Source organism: Eschrichtius robustus, chromosome 3 (genome assembly GCF_028021215.1).
Source record: "Eschrichtius robustus isolate mEscRob2 chromosome 3, mEscRob2.pri, whole genome shotgun sequence".
Taxonomy (NCBI): Eukaryota; Metazoa; Chordata; class Mammalia; order Artiodactyla; family Eschrichtiidae; genus Eschrichtius; species Eschrichtius robustus.
The window spans coordinates 32144255-32169035 of NC_090826.1; the positions used below are offsets into that span (position 1 = coordinate 32144255).

Genomic DNA, 24781 nt, shown 5'->3' on the forward strand with positions numbered 1-24781 from the left:
TTTCAGAAGTGTTTTAAAGTTTTATTCATAAAGGTTTTGTACAGTTCCTAAAATTGTACCTTTTGTGTTGCTATTATATTATTCTTGATTTTTATATGTTGATTTTATATTCTTGCGTATTGTATCACTTCACTGTTCAATTTGGTTGTATTGTTGATTCTCTGAGGTTTTACAAATATACTTTCATGTAATCTGCAAATATAGTTTTACCTCTTCAAATTCTTATGCCACAAATTGTTTTCTCCTACCTAATTGCATTGGCTAATATTGTCAATACAGTGTTAAATAATGGTGAAGAGTGTGTTTACCTGTTTTAAAGAAGAGACAGACTGCGGAAGCTTAGAGAAGTTCAATAGCTTAAGATCACAAGCTAGTAAATGGCAAAGCCATGATTGACTTTCAGGTCTGTTGTACTCCAGAAACTTCCATTCTTTTTATTCTGTCATGCTGCCTCTGGCATCTTTAAAGATTTGTTTAAAGGAGACAAGACTCCTTTGTAATTTCCAGCCACTCTCAGGTGGATTGGAGAAATCCTACATATTTAATGTTTTGATCTAGCAGTTGACCCGGTGAACATGCCTCTTTCCTTGTTCCCTCTTTTTCTACAGGTAAGGGAGAACGTGCCCCAGCTTTAATCTAGATATCTTTCCTTCTTTAGAGTCATTATTTACAAGGACCAGAGGATTGAATACATTTCCTTATTTCCTTGACAGGAGCTCAATTTGGAAATGGAAGACCAACAGGAGAACCTGGATACTCTTGAGCACCTGGTCACTGACCTGAGCTCCTGTGGCTTTGCCCTGGACCTGTCCCAGCACCAGGACAGGGTACAGAAACTCAAAAAGGACTTCACAGAGCTACAAAAGACAGTTAAAGAAAGGTGAGTTTTCATACGTATGGATCAGTGTCATGGAGCTAATTTTTTCTTGCTATTGAATGAAATGACTTTCTCCTCCTTCCTTCTTCACCAGAAAAGATGGCATCAAAATTCTGCTACTGAGCCATAGGAGCTTGGAAAGTGCCTCTTTCAGACAAAGCTATTCAGTCTACTTAATGCTTAGTGGTTTTTCCGTTAGTAAATAGTGAGTTCCTTCTTAGTAATGGGACTCAGTTCCTCCTCAGTACAATCGAAAGCCCAGGTCACCTGGACCAAACAGAACGAATTTGGGGCAGCAAGTTGGATTGTGGCAGGATTTGAAATAATGAGAAAAATTGGAAGAGACTTCCCAGACATAATTAAGGATTATATTGGAACTCACACTGCTTGTTTTGACCACATTTAAGTCGCTGTTATGGAGGAGTTTCTGGATTCTTCTTTTAAGGCAAACATGGGAATATACAACAAAGGTGGATGATTTCAGGTTATTAGCTCACAGTTGAAAAGCCATAATTCCTCCATTAGAAAGCCTCATGTGGGTTTAAAAGCTTGATAAGACTTCTCTTGGTTTAGCCATAAATATCTCGATTTAGCAGATGACGGCTTTAGTGACTAGAGGAAAGCAGTTGCTCAAATCACCACTGTAAGCAGCGGTTATTTAGTGCAGGTGACAGGGACAGGACAAAGGCCAAGAAGGCTTTGTTTTTCTTGCCCTCAGCTGAGGGCTGTTTAGCTATACGAAGAGCCAGGATCTCTGGCTTGAAGTCTAATAGATGTGACCATTTCCAAAATTTAATTTCAAAATTGAATTCTTCTTTCTCCTTGATTTATTTTACTCATTGGTGTGCTTAACCTAACTTCTCTGAGCCTCAATTTTGGCATCTTCCTTGTTAAAGGAATTAGCATTTGAATTGGACCTTGAAAGAGTCAAATACCTAAAAAGTAGCAGAGCTGGCCTTGAGATCCAAAGCCTGCATTCTTTCCATTGTATCATAGTACCTAAATAGCAGGCTCCCTTTAGTTTTTCTCATTTTCACTTTAGCCTAGAGTAAGATTGAAGACTCCTTTCCCCAGAAATGTCCAAACAAGGGCAACAGATTCCTTAGTTTGATGCTCTCCTACATTATATGTGGTTGTTTAGCCAAAGCTGCCATGGAAAAGATTATGAGAAGGAAAGGCCCTGTTAGGAAACTGATGCCTAGAGTCCTAGAATGAATATAGTTTTAGTTCACGTTGACTTCTTTACAAGCTTAGTCTGGCAAGTAACAAATTGTCTCTGTTGACAGAGAGGAAGATGCGTCATCTTGCCAGGAGCAATTAGATGAATTCCGGAAGCTGGTTAGGACTTTCCAGAAATGGCTGAAGGAAACTGAAGGGAATATTCCACCTACAGAGACTTCCGTGAGCACTAAAGAGCTGGAAAAACAGATTGAACACCTGAAGGTAGGTGAACAAAGTCTCTCCAGGAGTCAGGCTGGACAGCAGTTTGGAATCTTGTGTGGACTCATTTCCACCTGTGGTGGGCAAATGGTGTGAGAAATCCAAGTTATCCATGTGTATCAGAATAGCAGTTCCTCCATTCTCTCCACGTGAGTCCAACCTACCCCTACCCAAGCACTGAGCACCAAAACATCTCCTATTTAAAAACCAAAACCAAAAAAGTAATCTGGGAATGATATCTGTAAAGTTTCAGCTGTCTTGGGGTTGCCTGTCGTGCTGTGGTAGGTCATAAAAAAGACAGTTGTCAGAGTGTCCAGTCTTGAGAAGCTTACACTCTCGTTGTATGTTTGAGAATTAGACAATTATATGTGAGCAAGTGACCAGATATGTGATCAGAAAATTGAGGAGAGAATTTCTCCTCAACTAATAAAGGAAAAGTTACTACAACTTATGAAGGAAAAGTTACAATCAGATGGTTGGAAGGTACCTGCAAGGGTAGCATCAGCCTTTCTCCCATCTGTTGCAGAATCACTTCTCTCCTATCTTTGATTCATAGTCATCCAGCTCTATTTTGCACCTCTAACATGTTTCTTATTTTTGTTGAAACCAGTCTCCAACTAACTCTCATGCATTTGTCCTTATTTTCTTAGTAAAACAGGATTTATCTTGAATAGATGAAAGAGAAGAGCTTTCACAGAGAGAGTGCCAGGAGCGTTTGCTGTGGGGAGTTCCTAGGACAGAGGTTCCCTGCTTTCTTGGTTCATGGTTCCCTTTGTGTTTCAAGACATTTTTCATGGCATCTCAAGGCAAAAAGCAAACAAACAAAAAAACACCCAAAAAACTGAAAAACCTCACTTACTATGTGGTCAGGTCCAAACAGCGTAGCAGTAGTTGTTCACATGGTGTCCAACAGATGTCACTCTTTTTCCCTCAAAAATTTAAAATATCCTGTGAGTCAGTGCATAGTTTGGGAACTGTTGGCTCTTTGGAATCAAGAGTGACTAATAAAAGAACTGACAAACTCTGAATTGGCAAGGTTCAATTTGAAGGTTGGCAGCATGAGCTTGCCAGATGTTCATGGCTCGATGTCTTTCTCTGCTGCTGCTTTGCAGCTTGAAGTCAAAAGCAAACTAAGTAGATTGTGAGGGAGATTCAGTATGGAGGAAGGGATTGAAGGCTAGGATGGTGTCCCAGCTTGGAAAAGAGTAAAATTCTACTTCTGTAGCAGGCAGTTCACAGCTTAGAGACAACATGACCAGATACTTTTGTCTTAGAGCAAATGCCATTGTTTCCTAACAGCTTTCTATGGTGGTTTGAGCTCTGACTTGAAACCCAATATAAAATCCCCTTGAAAAGGCAAAGTGTAGCCTATGATTCTGTATGTTTCTCTACATCTCAATATCTAGCTCCTCATTTTACCCTCCAATTACCATTTCCTTTATATTCTTTACAAGCGTGGTATTCCCTTTGTCCACCTGGCAAACTCTTATCTTAACTCCAGTCTTTCCTCTCTCCAGCAAGAGTTAGATGTGTCTCCTTTTGTGCTCTCAGAGTCTGGTGGCTGTCCATATTTCTGTAATAGCATTTATCACATTATAATGCCATTGATAATCTGAACTCTTGGTTTTAGGAACTGTGTCATAATCCTATTTTGTATCCCCAGTGTTTGGCACAATGCCTGGCCTATAGTAAGTGCTCAAAAAATATTTGCTTGATGAATGAATGAATGAATGAGAAGGGCCTGAATATTCCAGGATATCATTCTCCCACATCTTGGCTGGCTAAACCAAGTTCTGGAAATGGCTGAATAAATGAGGATGATTGCTTAATGCTTATCAAAACTTTAGGGAGTGTATGTAGAACAGGTGTCCCTACTTATGAGGAGAACGCCTCCAGATAATTACATTTTGCTATTTTATTCTTTAAACAGGGTCTCCTAGATGACTGGACAAGTAAGGGAACTTTGGTAGAAGAAATCAATTGCAAAGGTACTTCTTTAGAAAATCTCATCATGGAGATCACAGCACCTGATTCTCAAGCCAAGACAGGTGAGTGCGGGCTCTTGAAAATGTAGTGAAAAAACATCATTCTTCCCTTTGCCCTTTGGTGATGACCCCTTATTGAATAAACATTAGAATCAAGGTTGGATATGAAAACCAAGGATGTTTCATGAAGCAGCCTTCCCCTCAACCTGATCTGTTTTCCCATTTCCTTTGTAACATTGCTCTATTTTGCAAAACCCCTTCCTGTGATGGGAAAAAGTAAAGGGACTAGTTGGCCCACTTAGAACTGTCAAATGAACATAGAAGGATTAAAATAGGATTTTCCATCTTGAGGAATTTCTGTCTTTTAAATATGTGAATGGATGGCTATGCATTAACTTTAAATTAGGGTCAGCCCTGGAGGGTATAAGCATGATATCTTGGGAGAGGCTAAGTGTTTAGGAGTCAGTATTGGTACACCAGGAGCTGACACACTTCTTGGAAGTGCATACAAAGATTGTGCCCAACTATATGAATTATCTCTGCCTACAAATTAAGTCTTTCAAACAGAATGTGTTCTGAGCTCACAGTCACTTGCTGGTTGTTAATTGGGATCGCCTAGGTTTTATTACCAGACTATGTTAATGCACTCCTATAGTCACTTAAATAGTAAGGGCAAAGTTTACTTTCTTTTTTCCTCCTGAGAATGGCTACTTTCCTATTGTATCCTAAAGTTTAAAGATGTCTTAGAACTATCTAGAAGTGACAACATTTCAGAGAATTGGTGATTTTTATATTCTAACACTTAAATTTCTAAGTTCAGTGACTTATTAGTGTGTGACATCACCCAGCAAACGTTTTCTATAAAGGGCCATAGAGTAAATATTTTAGGCTTGTGGGCCATATGGTCTCTGTCACACTACATGTCTCTGCCATTGTAGCACAAAAGCAGTCATAAACAATATATAAATGAATGGGCGTGGCTGTGTTCCAGTAAAACTTCACATACAGAAACAGGCGGAGGGACAGATTTGGCTGGTGCACTAAAGTTTTCTGACTTCGGGACTAGATCAGTGGTTGTTCGAACTTTTTAAAGTACTGTAATCTTTTTTAAAAATAAATCTCATGTAGAACTATAAGACAGATAAAAATATAAGTGAATTTATAGCATTTATCTATTATGAAATTCATCAATGAGAATATTGAGGCTATTGGGACTTCCCTGGTGGTGCAGTGGTTAAGAATCTGCCTGCCAATGCAGGGGACACGGGTTTGAGCCCTGGTCCGGGAAGATCCCACATGCCGCGGAGCAACTAAGCCCATGCGCTACAACTGCTGAGCCTGCACTCTAGAGCCCGCGAGCCTCAACTACTGAGCCCACATGCCACAACTCCTGAAGCCCGTGCGCCTAGAGCCTGTGCTCCGCAACAAGAGAAGCCACCACAATGAGAAGCTCGCTTGCCGCAACTAGAGAAAGCCCATGCACAGCAATGAAGACCCAATGCAGCCCAAAATACATAAATACATAAATAAATAAAAGAATATTGAGGCTATCTTAGTGAATATGAAAATTTGGAAAAAAAGAATTTTTGAATGACAACTTTATTATTTATTTCTCAGTTTTTTCCTTGGTTGCATTGTATCCAGAAAATACAGTTCACACAGATAAATAGTTGCAAATGACGACAAATGTTTTTAAAAGTTCACTTTACAATCTGAAGTGTTAAGAATTCTCTTACTACACAGTTCTACTCTGATGAGAGCCTGCTCTGAGTAGATATACCTCAGCCTTTTTTGTCATTTTATTTAATGGAATTCATGTGTGCTGTAGATGTTTTTCTTTGTATGTAAGTGGGCATATGTAGGTTTGAAAATTATAGAGTGCTAATGAAGAACTACAACTTTTCCCATCAGTGACACTCAGAAAGAAGTTTAAATGTATGCACAGAGGTGCAGGAGCTACTTTATTCTCCCCAAAAAGCAGCATAAATTGGCTATATCTACTGGGTTAAAATGTGATGTTCAGCATAATTGAATGTGCATGTTTTACTGCCATTTCTAAGTACTTAGGAATATATTCTGAATAATAAAATATTAAAATTAAACCAAACACAGAGTCCCTAAAGCACCTCCTCAGGGTGCTTTGAAAACCAGTTTGAAGATCACTAGCCTGAGTGCCCTTAAAAAGTTCTCTTCCATCTCTGAAAACCCATGAGTGTTCTAGTTCCTTATGGTCGTGGAGCTCTTTTGGTTTCGTAAAGTGCTTTCACATACACTACCTCACTACTTCTCACCAGTAACCCCATGAGAGCTGACAAGATAGGTAGTATTATCTTCATATCCCAGAGAAGATACCAAGGTCTGTCCATAGATTAAGGCTCACGTACTGAGTTAGTGACAGTCTTGGCTACGACTGTCTTCTCCAAATTACTAGTCCGGTTTCTTTTTGGTCATCACCAGACTGCAGTGGAATATGATCTTTTGGTTTGATCCATTTTTTAAATTGAAACTACAATAATGTTAACATTTAAAAGTTTTACAATCATTATTGTCTAATATAACCTTGCACTTGACCTTTTCCACAGTGAAATCAGTGTACCTGAGAGTCTTATTCTGCCCTTTGAATGTTACATTATGTCATGACTGTTCTTCACATTTCTTTATAATCTTTGTAATTACATGATCTGGTTTTTACTTACTTGGGATACTTCTGAAACACAAGGAATCAACTTGGGGAGAATATAGGTGAAATTGTGGTAATTAGAAACAGAACCAAAGACCCTAAACAGAATTTATGGGAATGTTTATGAGCCAGATTTATTGACGCTTAGAATTTCTGTTTTCTGGTGGGGGAAGGGGAGCAGAATGTCATGAACAAAAAAACAGGGAATCTTTTGAAACAATATAGGAAAGGCTCATTTTAATGTCTTTACTAAAAGAATGCTGCTTTTTATGTCCTTAATTGTACTTATTGTTTATTTTTATTATGTTGAAGAACATTGATGTTAAAGTTGAACCTTTTTGGCTGTATTATAAATCCTCATTCTAAAGTATGTCGAATGCCCGTCTAAAGCCTTAGTCATTCTACTAATACTTGCTTCACAAAATTAGGGCAAGGTTCAAAGAATCCAAATTGGAGATTTAAGAAGAGAATTTGGATTTCCTCTAGAAAGGGTTAGGGTTAGGGTTAAGGAGCTGAAACTCCTCGAGTGACTCTGTTGCCCGGCAGCTAAAATGATTTGTCTCTTTCCATAAGTATGTTGTCTTGTGCTGTGTTAACTTCCTGATATCTGAGCTTAAAGTGAGTGCCAAAGAATAAATTCGGTGCCTGTATGTATTCCTAACACATTTGTCTTGCCTTGTTTGTCTCTCTGTCCTTCTGCTCAGGTTCCATACTGCCCTCTGTAGGAAGCTCTGTAGGCAGTGTAAACGGATACCACACCTGCAAAGGTGAGAATGCCATTTTCAACAGTGCCTCTTCATTGGGTGTGTTAGGACAGTGTTCATGTTTGCATCTGTGTATGTTTCCGTATGTGTGGAAGGATTGCTGCCAGGATGGGTGTGAGGGTAAAAGTCTGGGGAGAAGCAACTGTGATGCCTCTTTGTTGCTAGCTAGAGGCTAAACAGGTTGGCAACCAGTGAAATAAAGTTACTAAGCAAATAAACTGGACCACCAGATAAGACCAATAAGGAAAGACCTAGAAGAAAATATATGCAAATCTTTCAGTTATAAAGAAGCTATACTAGAGGTGGTCTAAATCTAGCCCTCAGCCTCCCAGCTAGGTTTTCTTCTCTGCAGTTTAAAGAAGAGGAAGTAGAAGAATGCCCCAAATCCTTCACTCCCTTCACTTTTGCTGCTCCCATGTTTGCTTAGCATTTTATTTATACATCTGAGTATATAATGCCAAAATCAGAAAGCCGATTAATGAGAGCTCTTTTGCTTTTTGTATGTAAACAGGAACTTCTATGTGATTTAGCAGGAAGATCATCTCTAGTTCACTAGAAGGAGTGGGAGAGATACTTAATCCTGATGAATAATTTAGTGAGGAACCAATGGGGATGCTTGAGAGCTATTCCCAGTCTGATTTCTGTTTCTATGATGCTAGATCTGACGGAGATCCAGTGTGACATGTCAGATGTAAACCTGAAATATGAGAAACTTGGGGAAGTGCTTCGGGAACGCCAAGAAAGTCTTCAGGCTGTACTCAGCCGAATGCAGGAAGTTCAGAAGGAGGCAAGCTTGGTGCTGCAGTGGCTGGAATTAAAAGAGGAAGTCCTGAAAGGCATGGATGCCTCTTCATCTCCAACCAAGACAGAGACAGTGAGAGCCCAAGCTGAATCTAACAAGGTACTGTGTTCCCATTAGCTGCATCTCAAACACTAAGAGGAAGGGGTGGTTGTACCAGTGTTCCCGCCTGAGCCCGGGGGCCTGAGAGTGAGACATGGCCAACCACCCAGTCGTTACGAGCAGCATGTTTGACTTTCAAATGACTAGTATGCCTAAACTCTCCCAGAGCATTTTCTTACCTATGAAATTAGAAATTGTTACACATCAGACTGAGAAACAAAACCAGATCTGTTTGCAGAAGGAGAATAGCCCTCCTCAGAACCATCAGTTCATTGAGAATGGGATCTCATTTTCAATGTGATGGTATAAGCCAAACCATTCCATCAAAGCACCTTTCCAACTCTTGGAGGGATCTAAACAGCTGTGATTGCATTTCATTCTTAAGATTGACGTGTAGGCTTAGGGAAAATGTCAGAAGAAATAAGACCATGTAGAAAATCCGGTAAAAATTTTTTGCCAAAAATTTTAGTATTCCTGTTGAGCCTAGCATGTCATATCCTACAACTGCATAAACATCGCCATTATCGTCATCGTCATCATCATCATCAATTCCTGACACTTTTAGTTTATAGGGATTAGCAATTTTCTTATTGGGTTACTGATGTGTTGTACATAAAAGAAATTCAAATCTTGCCATCTAGATTTTCCTTTTAAGTAAATATTCAAGCAGAAAGGTTAAGTATCTTAAAATCATGAAACAAGCCATGGATAGAATCAGAAGTCGAGCCTGTAATTGCTGCCCCGTCTTCCCGTCATTTCCTCCACACTCACAGGTTTGTTTCCTGTCCAGAAATCTCATGGCATTCATGATGTTCTTTCTCCTAGGCCTTCCTGGCTGAATTGGAACAGAATTCTCCAAAAGTCCAAAATGTAAAGGAAGCCCTGTCTGGATTACTGATAACATATCCCAACTCACAAGAAGCAGAAAACTGGAAGAAAATGCAAAAGGAGCTCAGTATGTTATCACTGGGGTGTTACAAATTCACTAAATTCCTTATCTTCAAAGTAAACACAGGCTTTCGGCATACCCAACAAACAGGAGTGATTTTTAGTTAATTGTCATAAGCAAGCAAGAAGGGGCATGTGGGGTTAGAGAATGAGCCTGATTGTGGAAAAAATTTAGAGATTCCACTCAAAGCTTCAATATTGGCTTTCTTGGGCAAGTCAAACTGACAATCTGCTGTGACAAAGAGCATTGATGATAAAAATAAAAAATGGGAAATAATCTAAACATTCTGTGAAGGAATTAAATAAATTATGCTGTACTCATAATATTGAACTATAAATGATGTAGGTGAATGTGTATTGGTATGAAAAAAATTATTGGCATGAAAGATGCTCATAATTAGTAAGCTTAAAAACAGGTTATAAAATAATATATATGTCGCATAAGGTATTTTACGTGCGTTGTGTATGTATGTACGTACTTCTGTGCAGTTTTATCCCATGTGTAGTTTCATATAGCCACCACCGCAGTCAAGATACAAAACTGTTTGTTACTTTAGTTAAAATTAAATGCAGGTTATTTTTAACTTAAAAAAATATTAAATAATGCTCCAGGGGTCATTTCCTGTAGTATTTTAGGAACGTAATTTAGGGACCAGGCTAGTGGCTGATGAGGGTAAAAGAATACATTCTCTCATTTCCTCTCTACAGATTCCCGATGGGAAATGGCCACCGAGGTGACAATGGCTCGGCAAAGGCAGCTGGAGGAATCCGCAAGTCATCTGGCCTGCTTCCAGGCTGCAGAAGCCCAGCTACGGCCCTGGCTAATGGAGAAAGAGCTGATGATGGGGGTGCTGGGGCCCCTGTCTATTGATCCCAACATGCTGAATGCACAGAAGCAGCAGGTCCAGGTGAGCAGTATGGCTGAAAGCTTTCGAGCAAAGAAATCAGAGGCACTTGAATCTGGGTCTGAATGCTGCTCTCAACAGGTAGATTTACATGACCCTGGACAAGTCATTTAACTTCTCAAAGTCTCCATTTCCTCACTTTAAACGAGATGCTTGTAAGGTCTTCATCATGGTGCCTGTCAAATAGCAAACAGTATTGTTAATATCATTATATATATATATATATATTTTTTAATTTATTTTATTTATTTTTTTTATGGCTGTGTTGGGTCTTCGTCTCTGCGCGAGGGCTCTCTCTAGTTGCGGCAAGTGGGGGCCACCCTTCGTCGCGGTGCGCGGGCCTCTCACTATCGCAGCCTCTCTTGTTGCGGAGCACAGGCTCCAGACGCGCAGGCTCAGTAATTGTGGCTCACGGGCCCAGTTGCTCTGCGGCATGCGGGATCCTCCCAGACCAGGGCCCGAACCTGTGTCCCCTGCGTTGGCAGGCAGACTCTCAACCACTGCGCCACCAGGGAAGCCCCTGTTAATATCATTAATGTCAGTAACTGTTATTAATATCGTTGACTGAGGCAGTAAGATGAGCAGATGGGAGACAGGGAACTTCTGACTAAATGGTAGAATCATATTTTATTTTCAATCCCCAGTGGTAGTGATCCACATTACTTCATGCAGTATCTTATATCTGCCAGCTTTACTTAAAGATTTTCTGCTGATCAGATCTCTGTACCCAATGTTTGCGAAATTTAGGTTGGTCCAATTATGTCATTTCCAGTGAAATCCTGCCTAGACCCTTTCCTTGTTCTATATCCTTCCCTAAACTTGTCCTGTTTCTTCTCACCACCCACCAAGTCCCCTAAGAGTAGTTTTTGAAAGAACCCTTTCTTTTAGCCCCTGCATCCATGTTAATTATCAAGTCCTATTTAGTCTACTTACAAATATTTTTCTAATCCAGTGGTTTTCAAACTTTTTGATCCCAAAACCCTTTACACTCTTAAAAATTATTGAGGATCCCAAAGAGCTTGTGTTTATCTACTAATACCTATTAATATTAACTGTATTAAAACACTGAGGAATTTTTAAATTATGTATTTATAAATTAATTTTTTAAATTATGATGATACAACCATAACACTAACATACATAACATTTTTATGAAAAAATAACATTTTCCAAACTGTAAAAAATTGAATAAGAGTGACATTGTTTTATATCTTTGGCAAATCTCTTTAATGATGTCTGGCTTGGGACTTCCCTGGCGGTCCAGTGGTTAGGACTCCGCGCTCTCACTGCCAAGATCCCGGGTTCAGTCCCTGGTCGGGGAACTAAGACCTGCAAGGCATGGCGATAAATGAAATGAAATGAAATAAAATAAAAATGTCTGGCTAATAGAACAGTCTCACAGATTTTCATATCTGCTTCTGCACTCAGTCTGTTGTGATATCGGATGTCGTGAGAGAACAAGAATTTTAAAAGGCAAATAACATCTTAGTATTATTATGAAAATAGTTTTTACCTTACTGCCCCATGCAAGGGCATTACGGTCTGCCAGGGGCCACCAGACCGTAATTTGAGAACCACCATTCTAAGCTTCTCTTCTCCTCCACTCTAAATGCTGGCGGGCTGGATCTTGGGCCTGTTGCATTGCAGCAGCTCGCTAAAGGGCCTCTTGGTCTAGTTTATCTTCCACACAATTATCAAATTATCCCCTTAAATCATATATCTGAATATATTAAAATGCTTCTGTGGCTCTTGGCTGCCTATTGAACAGAGTTCAAATACCTGCTCACTGTGGTGCATGAGGCTTTTCACAGTCTGGTCCCAGTTTGTCTTGCCGGCTCTTCCCCCATATACCTGGGCTTCTTCCCACACCGGATAACGGGTTCTTTCCTGAACACACTGCACTCATAGATCTCAGGATCTCTGTGCCTTTGCTAATCCCAGGCCCTCCTCTGAACCAGCCTTACTCTCTGTTCTCTTGGAGAACTCACATATTCTTTATTGTGTCACCTGTGAAGCCTTTCCTGACTTCCCTCTTCTGCTCTTGTCATCCCCGGAGGAATTAACCACCTTTACTTCTTGCTTTCACAATTCCACGTTCACGTCAGCATTTTATCATTTTAACTTTTGTTACATTCTATTATAGTTCATTATTTACACATCTGTTAGTCCTTGAGGTCCTGTCGTATTTATTTTTATGAAGTGTAAGTGCTGAGTACTTTCCATAAGTTTTCTTGTTTAATCCTAACAACAGCCAAGTAAGTAGTTTACTATCCTCATTTTGCAGATAAGGAAGCTGAGATTTGGAGAACTTCTAAGAAGTTGCCTAAGTTTATACAGTTTAGTGAGTGATGGAGTCAGGATTTTAACCCAGGCGTCTAACTACAGAGCCTGTAATCTCAACTTCTTTGATGAGTGAAACAGTGAATAGAAATAAATAAAAAGGAAAAAAAAAAAAAAAAGGAATGGTACTTGCTTTAAAGAAGCTTTTTATCTAATTGTGCTATATTATAATGTGCAGATTATATGTGCTGATGGAAATTCGAGAAAGGAACTAAGAAAAGTAGGGCATTAAGAGTTGAAATGGCAAGCCCAGCCAGTGATATAGCTCACTTTGGGACCCAGGGTTCCAAACTCCCAATTCAGAGGCCTGGGTTTTACCTGGCAAAGCTGACAAGTGCCCATCCAGTCAACAAACTTTGGTTTCCCAACCAAGGCCAACCTTAGTAACTGATGTTGAAACAGTATAGGACAAATAAGGAAAAGAAATAAAATAGACACAATCAATGATCCTTTAAAAACAACAGGTTTGGGCTTCCCTGGTGGCGCAGTGGTTGAGAATCTGCCTGCCAATGCAGGGGACACGGGTTCGAGCCCTGGTCTGGGAAGATCCCACATGCCACGGAGCAACTGGGCCCGTGAGCCACAATTACTGAGCCTGCGCATCTGGAGCCTGTGCTCCGCAACAAGAGAGGCCGCGATGGTGAGAGGCCCGCGCACCGCGATGAAGAGTGGTCCCCACTTGCCGCAACTAGAGAAAGCCCTCACACAGAAACGAAGACTCAACACAGTCATAAATAAATAAATAAAAGAACGGGAATTTCTTTAAAAAAAAAAACAAACAGGTTTTTATTAAGCAGTTGTTAAAAGTGATACTGCATTTTCATAGTAGCCTGGTCTTTGGAGTTTTCTGGTTTATTTTCAAAAGGAGTTGGCACTGCTTGGCACAATCCAAAATCAGTTTTTGTTTTGACAATGTTTTTAGATCTGTCTTTTCTCTCTAAACATCTTGGTGTCATTTCTATTACAGTTTATGCTGAAGGAATTTGAAGCACGTAGGCAACAGCATGAGCAGCTGAACGAGGCAGCTCAGGGCATCCTAACAGGCCCTGGAGATGTCTCTCCTTCCACCAGCCAAGTACAGAAGGAGCTCCAGAGCGTCAGTCAGAAGTGGATTGAGCTGACTGACAAACTTAATTCCCGTTCCAGCCAAATTGACCAAGCTATTGTCAAAAGCACCCAGTACCAGGAACTGCTCCAGGACTTGTCAGAGAAAGTGAAGGCAGTCAGACAGCGACTGAGTGGCCAGTCGGCCATCAGCACCCAACCTGAGGCTGTGAAGCAGCAGTTGGAGGAGACCAGTGAGATTCGATCTGACGTGGAGCAGTTAGACCACAAGATTAAGGAGGCGCAGACACTCTGCGATGAACTTTCAGTGCTCATTGGAGAGCAGTACCTCAAGGATGAACTGAAGAAGCGTTTGGAGACTGTTGCCCTGCCTCTCCAAGGTTTAGAAGACCTTGCAGGTGAGGAATACACTGCTGCCATTATTAGTGGCAAGCCAAAAGGAGGAGTGGATTAGTGGTCCCAAGAATCTAGGGCGACCCTTAAGTAGCTTTTGGACTCAGAATAGTGTTACTCTATCCCTTTGTCCACCTACAGTGAGGACTGCCGTGGTCATTACACATTGATTGGGCACTAGCAATATGTGGAGCTTTACACACCATAATCTAAGAGATAAGAACACTAATATAAGTCTAGCCAGCAGGTAGAGGTACTTATAGGTGGAGTTACACACATACTTTCACTGATACTCACTTATTTTCTTCATACTGTATGTGTACGCCCACACACATATACCATATATACAAAATTAGAACATGTTCTAGACTTTTTAGGATGGCCTTATACGAGAAAAAATTTGTCATTAATTTGTTGCCTCTTTTTCTAGAAACATTTATGGCTTTTTACCAGCTTAGAAGTTAAAAGTTTACTTCTGTTACTCAGATCACCTTACAAGGTTGATGTGAGGGTTAAATAGGATATAGTATATGAAAGAGCCTAGCTATGTGCTTCCTTTATGGTAGACCCTCAATTAGCATTAGTTTCCTCCTTTTCCTAAGATTAGACCGTGTGCTCTCAGCAAACATTTTAAATGCCATGTTCAGACTTGACGATTTAAATTTGATTTTCTCGTTTCAGCCGATCGCATGAACAGACTCCAGGCAGCTCTTGCCAGCACCCAGCAGTTCCAGCAGATGTTTGATGAGCTGAGAACCTGGTTGGATGACAAACAAAGCCAGCAAGCAAAAAACCGCCCAATTTCTGCAAAATTAGAGCGGCTGCAGTCTCAGCTACAGGAGAATGAAGAGTTTCAGAAGAACCTTAACCAACACAGTGGTTCCTATGAGGTGATTGTGGCAGAAGGAGAATCTCTGCTTCTTTCTGTACCTCCTGGAGAAGAGAAGAAAACTTTACAAAACCAGCTCTTTGAGCTCAAAAGCCATTGGGAAGAGCTTAGTAAAAAAACTGCAGACAGACAGTCCAGGCTCAAGGACTGTCTGCAGAAAGCTCAGAAATATCAGTGGCACGTGGAAGATCTCGTGCCATGGATAGAAGATTGTAAGGTCAAGATGTCTGACTTGCAGGTCACTCTGGATCCAGTGCAGCTGGAGTCCAATCTCCTGAGATCAAAGGCTATGCTGAGTGAGGTGGAAAAGCGCCACTCCCTGCTAGAAATCCTGAACAGTGCTGCTGACATTCTGATCAACTCTTCAGAAACGGATGAGGATGATATCCGGGATGAGAAGGCTGGGATCAACCAGAACATGGATTCCATTACGGAAGAGCTACAGGCCAAAACAGGGTCCCTTGAAGAAATGACTCAGAGGCTCAAGGAGTTCCAGGAAAGCTTTAAGAATATTGAAAAGAAAGTTGAAGGGGCCAAACACCAACTTGAGATCTTTGATGCTCTTGGCTCTCAAGCCTGCAGCAACAAGAACCTGGAGAAGCTAAGAGCCCAACAGGAAGTGCTGCAGACCCTGGAGCCACAGGTGGACTATCTGAGGAACTTCACTCGGGGCCTGGTAGAAGATGCCCCGGACGGATCTGATGCTTCCCAACTTCTGCGTCAAGCTGAGGTCACCCAGCAGGAGTTCCTAGAAGTGAAGCAAAGAGTGAACAGTGGTTGCATGGCAATGGAAAACAAGCTGGAGGGCATTGGCCAGTTTCACTGCCGAGTCCGAGAAATGTTTTCTCAGCTGGCAGACCTGGACGATGAGCTCGATGGCATGGGTGCTATCGGCAGAGACACTGATAGCCTCCAGTCCCAGATCGAGGATGTACAGCTGTTCCTTAACAAAATCCAAGCCCTCAAGTTAGACATAGAAGCCTCTGAAGCAGAGTGCCGACAAATGCTGGAGGAAGAAGGGACTCTGGACTTGTTAGGACTCAAGAGGGAGCTAGAAGCCCTGAGCAAACAGTGTGGCAAACTGATGGAGAGGAGTAAAGCTCGGCAGGAGCAGCTGGAGCTGACCCTGGGCCGGGTCGAGGACTTCTATCGGAAGCTGAAAGCACTCAATGACATGACCACAGCGGCAGAGGAGGGAGAGGCGCTCCAGTGGGTAGTGGGGACCGAGGTGGATGTCATCAACCAACAATTAGCAGATTTTAAAGTAAGTCTTACCCTTGTTTTTTAATCTTTTTCTGTCTAATATGTGTATTTCTTTTCTTGTAACTTGGAGACCGATTGAGTACACATCTTAACTTCTGTCCCTGGTTTCATTATTCTCACTTCCATCACCACCATAGCACACAGTTTGGAGACTAGACAGTCTCTTGGACTTCTGGGCAACTGGTTTGAACATTTTTCTATTGTAATTTATTTTAATGTTCATAACCAATTAAGGGTATGGAAAGAAATGTCCAAACCTTATTTCTTACTCTAAGAATCTTCTCCTATGATTTCTTGAGATTTCAAATTAACCAATTTTGTAACAGTAGTGAATGTTTGTTGAGGGCCCTGTTTTTCGTGTCGAGGTGTGAGAATCCATAAGATAAACATGGGTTCATCTTGCTGAAGTGTGGATTTTTTCACAGATTTTGAGGGAAAATTATTGATGTATTATTGATGTATTATGAGATAAAATGAAAAATTCTCATGAATTACTAAGACGAAACATGACACTTCAAAGAAATTTTCCACTTGTAGCAAGTAGTGCTTAAGACTACACCTTAGACTCCTAAAGAGCACAAGTTCTCTGCCTGTATGAGAGTTTGAGAAGCACTGCCTTAACTGCAAAAATATTTTGATTCTTTGCCTGAGTCAGAATTTCCAGTCCTGAGATATTGTGAGTCTATATTAAAACAACCGGGAAGATGAGAGGAGTTGACTCAAAAGCGCAAATTTGCCAGGTCTGGGTTTGGAACCCAGGGCTGTCTGCTGGGTCTTGGCTCTCACTGCATGAGCCTTTCACCCCAAGACTTACCTAAAAGCTCCTCGCTTCCCTGCTGGAGGCCTGTTTGCTTGCTCTTTCCTTCTCGGTGCCTGGGGTAGATTTGGAAAGGATACCTTACTTCCATCACCAGTGGTGATTGTTCCTATTTACACAGTAACACTCTGCCATCAGAGTTAATTTGTTCTCTCAGAGCCCCTGCCTGTTAGGATTCTTTCTATTAAAAACATGGATGGAAAGGTGGTGTTGACGCCAGGTCAGAGCCACGTGGTCCCGAAAAAGATCACAAATTTGTAGACAGGATCCAGATGCAGAAAGGTGGCTGTTTCACAAGGGCCCTCTAGCTTGGGGGATGTTTAGCACACTAAGGTGAGGCATTGGCTGAAGACCCCCTTACAGTGCAATGTGGAGCAACACAAGTCGTCGTATTTGGGATTCTTGAGGCACCGGGGGAGGAAGGGGTAGGTAGAGAAGGTTCAAAGCCATGAGCCCACATGTTATCCTCTGGGAAACGCCCACACCTAATCCAGTGGCTGGGTGGCCTTTCCTGCTTCACCACGTGGGCTTCTCTTCCCTCTTCCACTGTAAGCCCCTCAAAAGCAGAGGCTCTGCTACAGGCATGCTTCATTTATCTGATTTACTTGGATCTGGGTTACTTAGAATCAACTGTCTAACCAACTAAATGAGTTTTTTAGAAAATTGAAGCTTATCCCTTGAGGCACCAAAATAGTTTTATCAAACTAGATTCTGGTTTATATGGAATTATTTTAACTTTTATTTGCCTAATTTCCTAAACATTATATTGTGTGTAAGTTTTTATGAGTGCAGGTTAACATTACTAAACAGATTATACTGTTCTCTACTATGGTGAGGCTGCTTTGTACTAAATGTTCTTAAATTATCGTGCAGTTTGAGTTCTGTATTGAAGTCCTTGTTCAGGGCCTCTAATTGCTGTACTGGTTGGGTTGGATGTATGTGTATGTGTATGTATACATGGGGGGATGTAGTTTCTGCCTTTTCCCCCATTACCCTGATATCAGGTATTATTTCTCACTGCTATTACTTTTCACTGCTGTCACTGAGTCTGCCTTGAGCAGTCTGTCCCTTCCTTCTGATCTTCAGTGAGCTAGAAAACAAACTAAACAAGCCTGTTAAAATTGCATTAAATATGACCTAGGATATAAAAAAGGATCCACAGGCAGGCACATATAGTGTTTGGATTTGAGGACAAGCGATTGTTTCCTTTTCATTTAATCCTTGGTTTCTAGAGGCATTCTGAATTTTGACGCTGCTGAAAGCTTTTGAGAAATTATTGGACATTCCCGTATTTGTATCCTAGTATGTAGCCCAGCAGCACTCAGGGTTCAGTAGCTGCTTAGTTGCTTGGGATAACAGACTTGTTTTGCTGCTTTCTAAGAAGAAGCCTCCCACCACCAATACTGTGGATATGGCGGCTGGGGCCAGTGTGTTTATCTGCAGGCAACTGGTGGTGACAAGGCAAGATGAGAAGATGAGTGCGAGAAGGAGGGTGGTGAAGTTGGGTGCCCGTGTGTACCCTCCTCCAGCTGGGGGTGCAAATCAGAAGCCTGGTTCCACAGGTCCACCTTGTAAAGTCAAGGGCTTTGGAAGAGTTTTTGCCTCTTCCCAGCAAAGGTTTTCAGGCAGGAGGGGAAGAATACAGTACTGGCTTAGCTCATGCTGAGCTCATGGGAAGTGAAAACAATGAGAAGGGAAAAGCTCTGTGTGTCAGTTCACAGTTCCCTAGAGGCTGAGCCAAGGGAAGGTCTTTTTGGACCCATTCTGAGGACTGAGTCATTTTCATGATCTTAGCGTTGAGTTCCTGGGTTAATGTGCTGAGTAGTCCAGCGATAGATTAATCTTCCCCTCACACCAGCAGCAGACCAGATGCATACAGTGTGACTCTGCTTTCAGATTCAAATTGTTTTTAATAAGAAAAAACAGAGATGAAGGTAAGTATTAAAAAAACAGTGTTCGCTTTAAGTTTTCAACTCTTGTCTTTTTACGATGGGATCACGCTCTCAGCACAGAGTCTGCTGTAGAGAAGAGGGTATGAATCTGTGAGACGGAAACGTGGGCTGTGCTTTGACCTAGCTGACTCCACTGGGGATGGTCAGAATAGACAAATGAGTCAGGTCTGTGGAGAACCCCAGGCTTACTTGGGATTGTGCAACAGTGCTGAAAAATGCTAGGAAAGGCAGTTAGCCTCTGGGAAAAGTTATTTCCTTCTTAAATGAATGTGAAAAACTGAAAGTCATTATTCCTAGGAAAGACTTTTCCCTCGATTGCTTCTGAATAATTGATAGAATCTGGACAGCCAGTGAGGACCTATCAGATGGGAATGGAAGAGAGTCCTTTCCCACTAAACAGGCAAAAACCTCAAACCTCCTGAGTTAGGTGCTTTACTGGGTTCTGCTCTCTGTTGGAAGTAGAAAGGAAGAAGCCATTCCAGAAATCACGAAAGAGAATATTGAGCATGTTTGCAGAAAACTGGAAGGAAAAGACTTTGGCTAATCTCTTCAGGAAATTCCGTTTTCCTGAACAAGAGAGTCTCTGATTAGTGAGGAAAAGGAACTGTATATATATAACTAGAGTCTAACAAGAAAGGAGGGACCTTTATTTCACTGAAACTTAAGTCAAAGAATTCCCCCAGGGTGACCTTCCTAGGAAGGGAAGAGAAAGACTCCAGATTTGGAGAAGAAATCTATAAGTCTGATGATAACAAGAAGCTTTCCTCATTTTGAAATTCCCTATGTAGGTTTTGTAATCAAGAATTGAGATCATTCTGAGTCTTACACCAGCCCCTCCCTTGCATCCCCCTCAGGAACCACGCCTGCCTCTCAGTCAGGACATGTGGAGGTTTGGGGTTTGGTGGGCTACAGGTAAGGCAGCAGGCTTTCTTAGGACTGTTCTCAGTCCTGATTCAGTCTGAGTAGAGCCCAGGGTCAGGGACTGCATACACTTGCAGCTTCTGTCTGGGGACCTCTATCCTACTATGAAGCCAGAACAAGAAAGCCCCATAAACCTGTTCATCTGATTTTTGGGCCTCATGGGAAGCAAGCATAAGCTTCACTGTGAGCACATGTGAAAACTCTTGGAGGACAGGGCCTGCCATGGAGCTGAGAGACTGCCAATTTGCACAATGATAGATATTCACTCCTTACTTTCAAATAATTACAAAGGCAGTATCAGCTCATCTGCGTCTTTGCCAGTTAGATTTACCAGAGAAGAAAGCAAGTGAGGTTAGCATTATCTACCGCCTTTGGAGAGAAAGGAAATCACACTTGGTGTGACCTGTCTGTCAGCGGAGGTTTAGGTATCTCCAGCTTTACAGCAGTCAAGATAAGATGAGTAGACCCTCACCACCCCTGCCTGCTGCTGCCTTGTGCTGACCCTTGGCCTGCCTTGGTTTTTTCCTTCTTCCTTAAACAAGGCTACTCCAATAGGAACTACTGGGGTCCAAGGAAGTAAAACGAATGCCCTAGAACAGGGTTTCTCAACTTGAGCACTCCTGATATTTTGGGCTGGATGATTCTTTGTTGTGGGCAGCTGTCCGGTGCATTGTAGGATGCTGAGTAGCAGCACCCCTGATCTTTGCCCACTAGATGCCAGTAGCAACCTTTCCCCAGTGTGACAGCCAAAAATGCCTCTAGACATTGCCAGATGTCCCCTGGAAAGAAAAATTTTCCCTCAGTTGAGAATCATTGCCCTAGATAGGAGAAAATTGCCACCTGTATGTGGGAAATTTAGGACTCAGTTGGAAAAGGTGCTCGTTAAGATAAATATTGACGTGGCAAGCTACCTTCTGGTAATCTGATTATGACTGTGTAGTTAGCAACACCCTTAGGCTGGGCCCTGGATTCTTTATTTTTGCTGGTGCTGATCTGTGTTTGGTTTAAAAATCTCGTCGCTTTTCCTGGCATCTGCGGTTTCTTTTGCGTAGAGTGGTTGATGCAGGTGTTCAGCTGATGGAGCATTTCTATGGAGAAGAGGAACTTCCTTTGTGGAAATACTTGAGGGAGCTTCCTTGCCCTGTGCCTTTAAGGGGAGACTACAGTCTGTTCTCAGCCCAGGAGCTCACAGTTCGGCTGCTGATATTTATAACCCTTATGTGACCATCCCCCTCTGCACCTCCCTCCCCCCCCACAAGAATTCCAATGCTCTGTAATAATCCTCTCCACCCACACCGTAGCAGCTGGGTGGGGAGAAGGTGAAGGAGCCTTTAATACCCTTAAGTTTGCTTCATGTTGAACTTTTTCCAGCCCCATTTTAAAGTTTTGCCATTAATATTTTAAATATCAGCACCACAAGCAAAATCCCAAGATTGTAGCCATTACATCATCTTGAAGGAGCCTCACGCCTCAGTGAAGGTAGTAAAATCAAATGGAAGGGCGTCAAGAAAGTGTTGATGGATTTCACAAAAATCCGTCTGGAAATTTTGATAGCAAAGGGAAGATTTTAAAGCAAAAGCGAATATATCCTCAACCAGAAGGAAGGAGTGAGGAGTTTCTCTTTGAGTTTACTGAAATTCTTCACATGTAGTGTCAGCATGTATCATTTGCAACCAAGATTGATCATCATGTGAAACATGTGTGTCCAGAAAAACTAGAATTTATCCTGTGCAGAACTTGTGTTTATTGTTGAGTTTTGATTAGTGGACATGATTGAGATAAGCACAGACTTGCAGAACGGGGCTGTTTCTCGCTGTATCTAGAATGCATGTTAAGTGGTCTCAGCCTTAGCCTAGTCCTGGGCACTTTGCAGCTAGCTGGCTGGCACACGAGCTATAAGTGGTGATGCTCTAGGAAGTAAGATGAGTTGCTTTTAAGGGCATTTTGTTGTTAGAGGTGGTTGGTTTACCAGGAATAAAATCAGTCCCACAGGGAGTCAGGTCAGGTCAGGTCACTGCACCAAAGCATTACTGCACCAAAAGGCTGTCTCCTGCCAGACAGACTCTTCCCAAGTCTCAGCTGTCCTGGTTGGAAAAACCTAGCTATGGGGAGAATGTACTCCCTCCCCACCTTCCTTATTACTTTGCCAGTGCCACTACCGAGTGCTTTTCAAATACCAGTCTCTGTTAGTGACTGTGGAAGATTAATGGGATAATACTTATCCCCTGGGCCTTCACAAGCTATTTTCCTACCACCAGTACTGTGATTTGAAATGTGGACCTTTCAGAACTTTGGCCACCCAGGGATGAGAATAAGTGCTGCAAGGTGGTGGTCCGTGGATCACTTTTTGGGGGTTAGGAGGAAGGGGCTCTGTATTCCTTTCAGTCCATCCTTATTGAGCACTTGCTCTGGGCCAGTCCTTGTGGTGAGAGCTGGGGTCTCAGATAGTCTCTAGTTAACAGTGCAGTAGGAGAAACAGGCACAAAGAATTGCAGTGGTGGTGCAGTAAGAGAGACCTAAGTCTAAATTATCTCCGATCCTAACCCCCCTGTAAATCAGACATTTAAAATCCCAGTTGCAGGTAAGAAAACTGAGATTTGAAGATGTTAAAGTAACTTGTTCAAGCACAGAGCAAATAAATGTTAGAGCCGGGATTGGAAAGATCTGTTTGGCACCAAAACTCGTGCTTGACCAGTGGCCCTCAATGGGGGTGGGAGGAGCAGTTTTGGCCCTTGGAGGACATTTGACAATGTCTAGAGACATTTTTTACTGTCACAACTGGGGAGGCTGCTACTGGCACCTAGTGGGTGCTGCTAAATTTCCTGTAATACACAGGATAGCCCCTTACAATAAAGGGTTATTCAGCCCACTTCTAGAAATGTAGGGGGTTTTTGATATTTTGCCCTTTTCAGATTCCATAACAAGTAAGAGTTAACTGATGAAATAGTCCCATTGCCTGGGGAAGCTTCGTGGTTTTCCTCCCTTTTTTCAAAATTTAGTTAAGAAACAGTGTTGGTTCTGAGAACGACTTGTACAGATCTGTTGGATCAAGTCAGGATCTTGGGGAACTAATTTGAGTCAGTGGCTAAAGAATTCTCTCCATGCTCCACCAGTCCCCACCCAACCCTGCCTGCCACAAGGTTCCTGCTGTGGAAATCAATCAGCTGTGTATCTCAAGCTGCTTCCTGTAGGGTGTGTTGTGGAATGGCATCAGCCCTGCACCAGCTGGGAGTACTGACCTCAGTGTGATTTTATCAGACTCTGTCTCTTTTGAGCCTTGCTATTTGGAACAAAAGATCCTCTGTTAGGAATGCAGAGAGCTAGTGTGATTGGACAGCTAGCCTGTACGCACATGGTTCCCACGGAAAAAAACAGACATAAATTATGCTGTAGCCTTCTAAAACTTGGGCCTCCAAGGTGGTTTTCCCTTAGCATCTGTCTGTATTCACCCTTCTTTCTGTGAGTGCTTATCCTTCCCCCAGATCAATGCAGGAGCCATCCGATCTGATGGATTAAGTGGTGGCATCCTGCAAAACTGGTCTGTATCTGTGCCTCCACTCTTTTGCTTCTCCAGTCTTAGAAACCACATTTTTGATCCCTACTGTCTATCCAGTCTTGTTTCCTATATAGACCATCCACTCCATCCACTTATCCCAAACACTCCTTATTCATTTTACCTATTTGATTTCTACTCATATCTGATCTCCTCAAAACCTTCTTGATCGCTCCCCGCCCCCCAGGCTAGCTCACTACTTCTCCCATTCTCTTAAATCACTTAATATGTGTAACTCATTTGGCCTTCATCATATACTGCCTAATTTTGGCATTTAATGATTATATGCATTGTCCCATCCCTCATCTTAATATATCCATTTTTGTGTCTCTCGAAGTAGTTAGCATATGGGTATATGCATAGTTGGAGATTAGTGAATATTTGACTGATTGAGTGAATGCTCTTTATTTCTCATGCGCCACGTGAGCTGTAGGATTCAAAATGCTGACTGTTCTGCAACACTTGAGGTAAATCCTTGTGTGTCCTGAGAAATTCTAATCCTAGCCTGGATTCCTCACCTCTACATCTTGCCTCTGGGCTCCCTTCCTTCTCTACTAGTTAGCATATGTTAAAGGAACACAGTTTCATTTCAGTATTAGCCTGAACAAAGTAAAACTAAGGAATTTACTACTTTAGATGCACCTGAAGAAAGCCAGGTTCTGAAATACTGTCTTGTAGTTACCCATTACATTAGAGTCATTGTCATTTACTCAACCAGTTGACACCAAGAAGAATCTTCATACTTCATTCAGCTTGGTGTAGTGAGAAAAATTGAATATGAGGTTGAGTCAGAAATATTCAACTTTGAATTCTGGCTCTATCATTTACTAGCTGAGTGACCTTGGGGGAAATTACTTAACCTCTGTATAGTTATTTCAACTATAAAATGTGAACAGTGGTAAATCCTACCTTTAGGGTTTTTATGAGAATTAAATGAAGTGATGTAGATGAAAACCCTAGGCAGATATTAAGTGCTCAATAAATGATAATATTCTTTTAAGAAGTTTATCCAGACACACAAATTATAATATTATGAAATCTTTTTAATAAGAAAAGTTATTCCCTTGGTGCCTACAGCTTGATCATTC

General features: G+C 41.7%; 1 protein-coding gene across 6 annotated transcripts in view; it reads left to right on the forward strand.

Moving 5' to 3' along the window:
- MACF1 (microtubule actin crosslinking factor 1) overlaps window positions 1-24781 on the forward strand; it is a 328417-nt gene that overhangs the window by 230653 nt on the left and 72983 nt on the right. For all 6 annotated transcript variants that reach the window (XM_068539571.1, XM_068539573.1, XM_068539572.1 and 3 more), the window contains 9 exons: window positions 714-880; window positions 2164-2320; window positions 4248-4365; window positions 7687-7749; window positions 8406-8647; window positions 9473-9602; window positions 10304-10503; window positions 13808-14303; window positions 14980-16451. In XM_068539571.1, coding sequence (XP_068395672.1) covers window positions 714-880; window positions 2164-2320; window positions 4248-4365; window positions 7687-7749; window positions 8406-8647; window positions 9473-9602; window positions 10304-10503; window positions 13808-14303; window positions 14980-16451 — 3045 coding nt within the window. The remainder of the gene's footprint in view (window positions 1-713; window positions 881-2163; window positions 2321-4247; window positions 4366-7686; window positions 7750-8405; window positions 8648-9472; window positions 9603-10303; window positions 10504-13807; window positions 14304-14979; window positions 16452-24781) is intronic.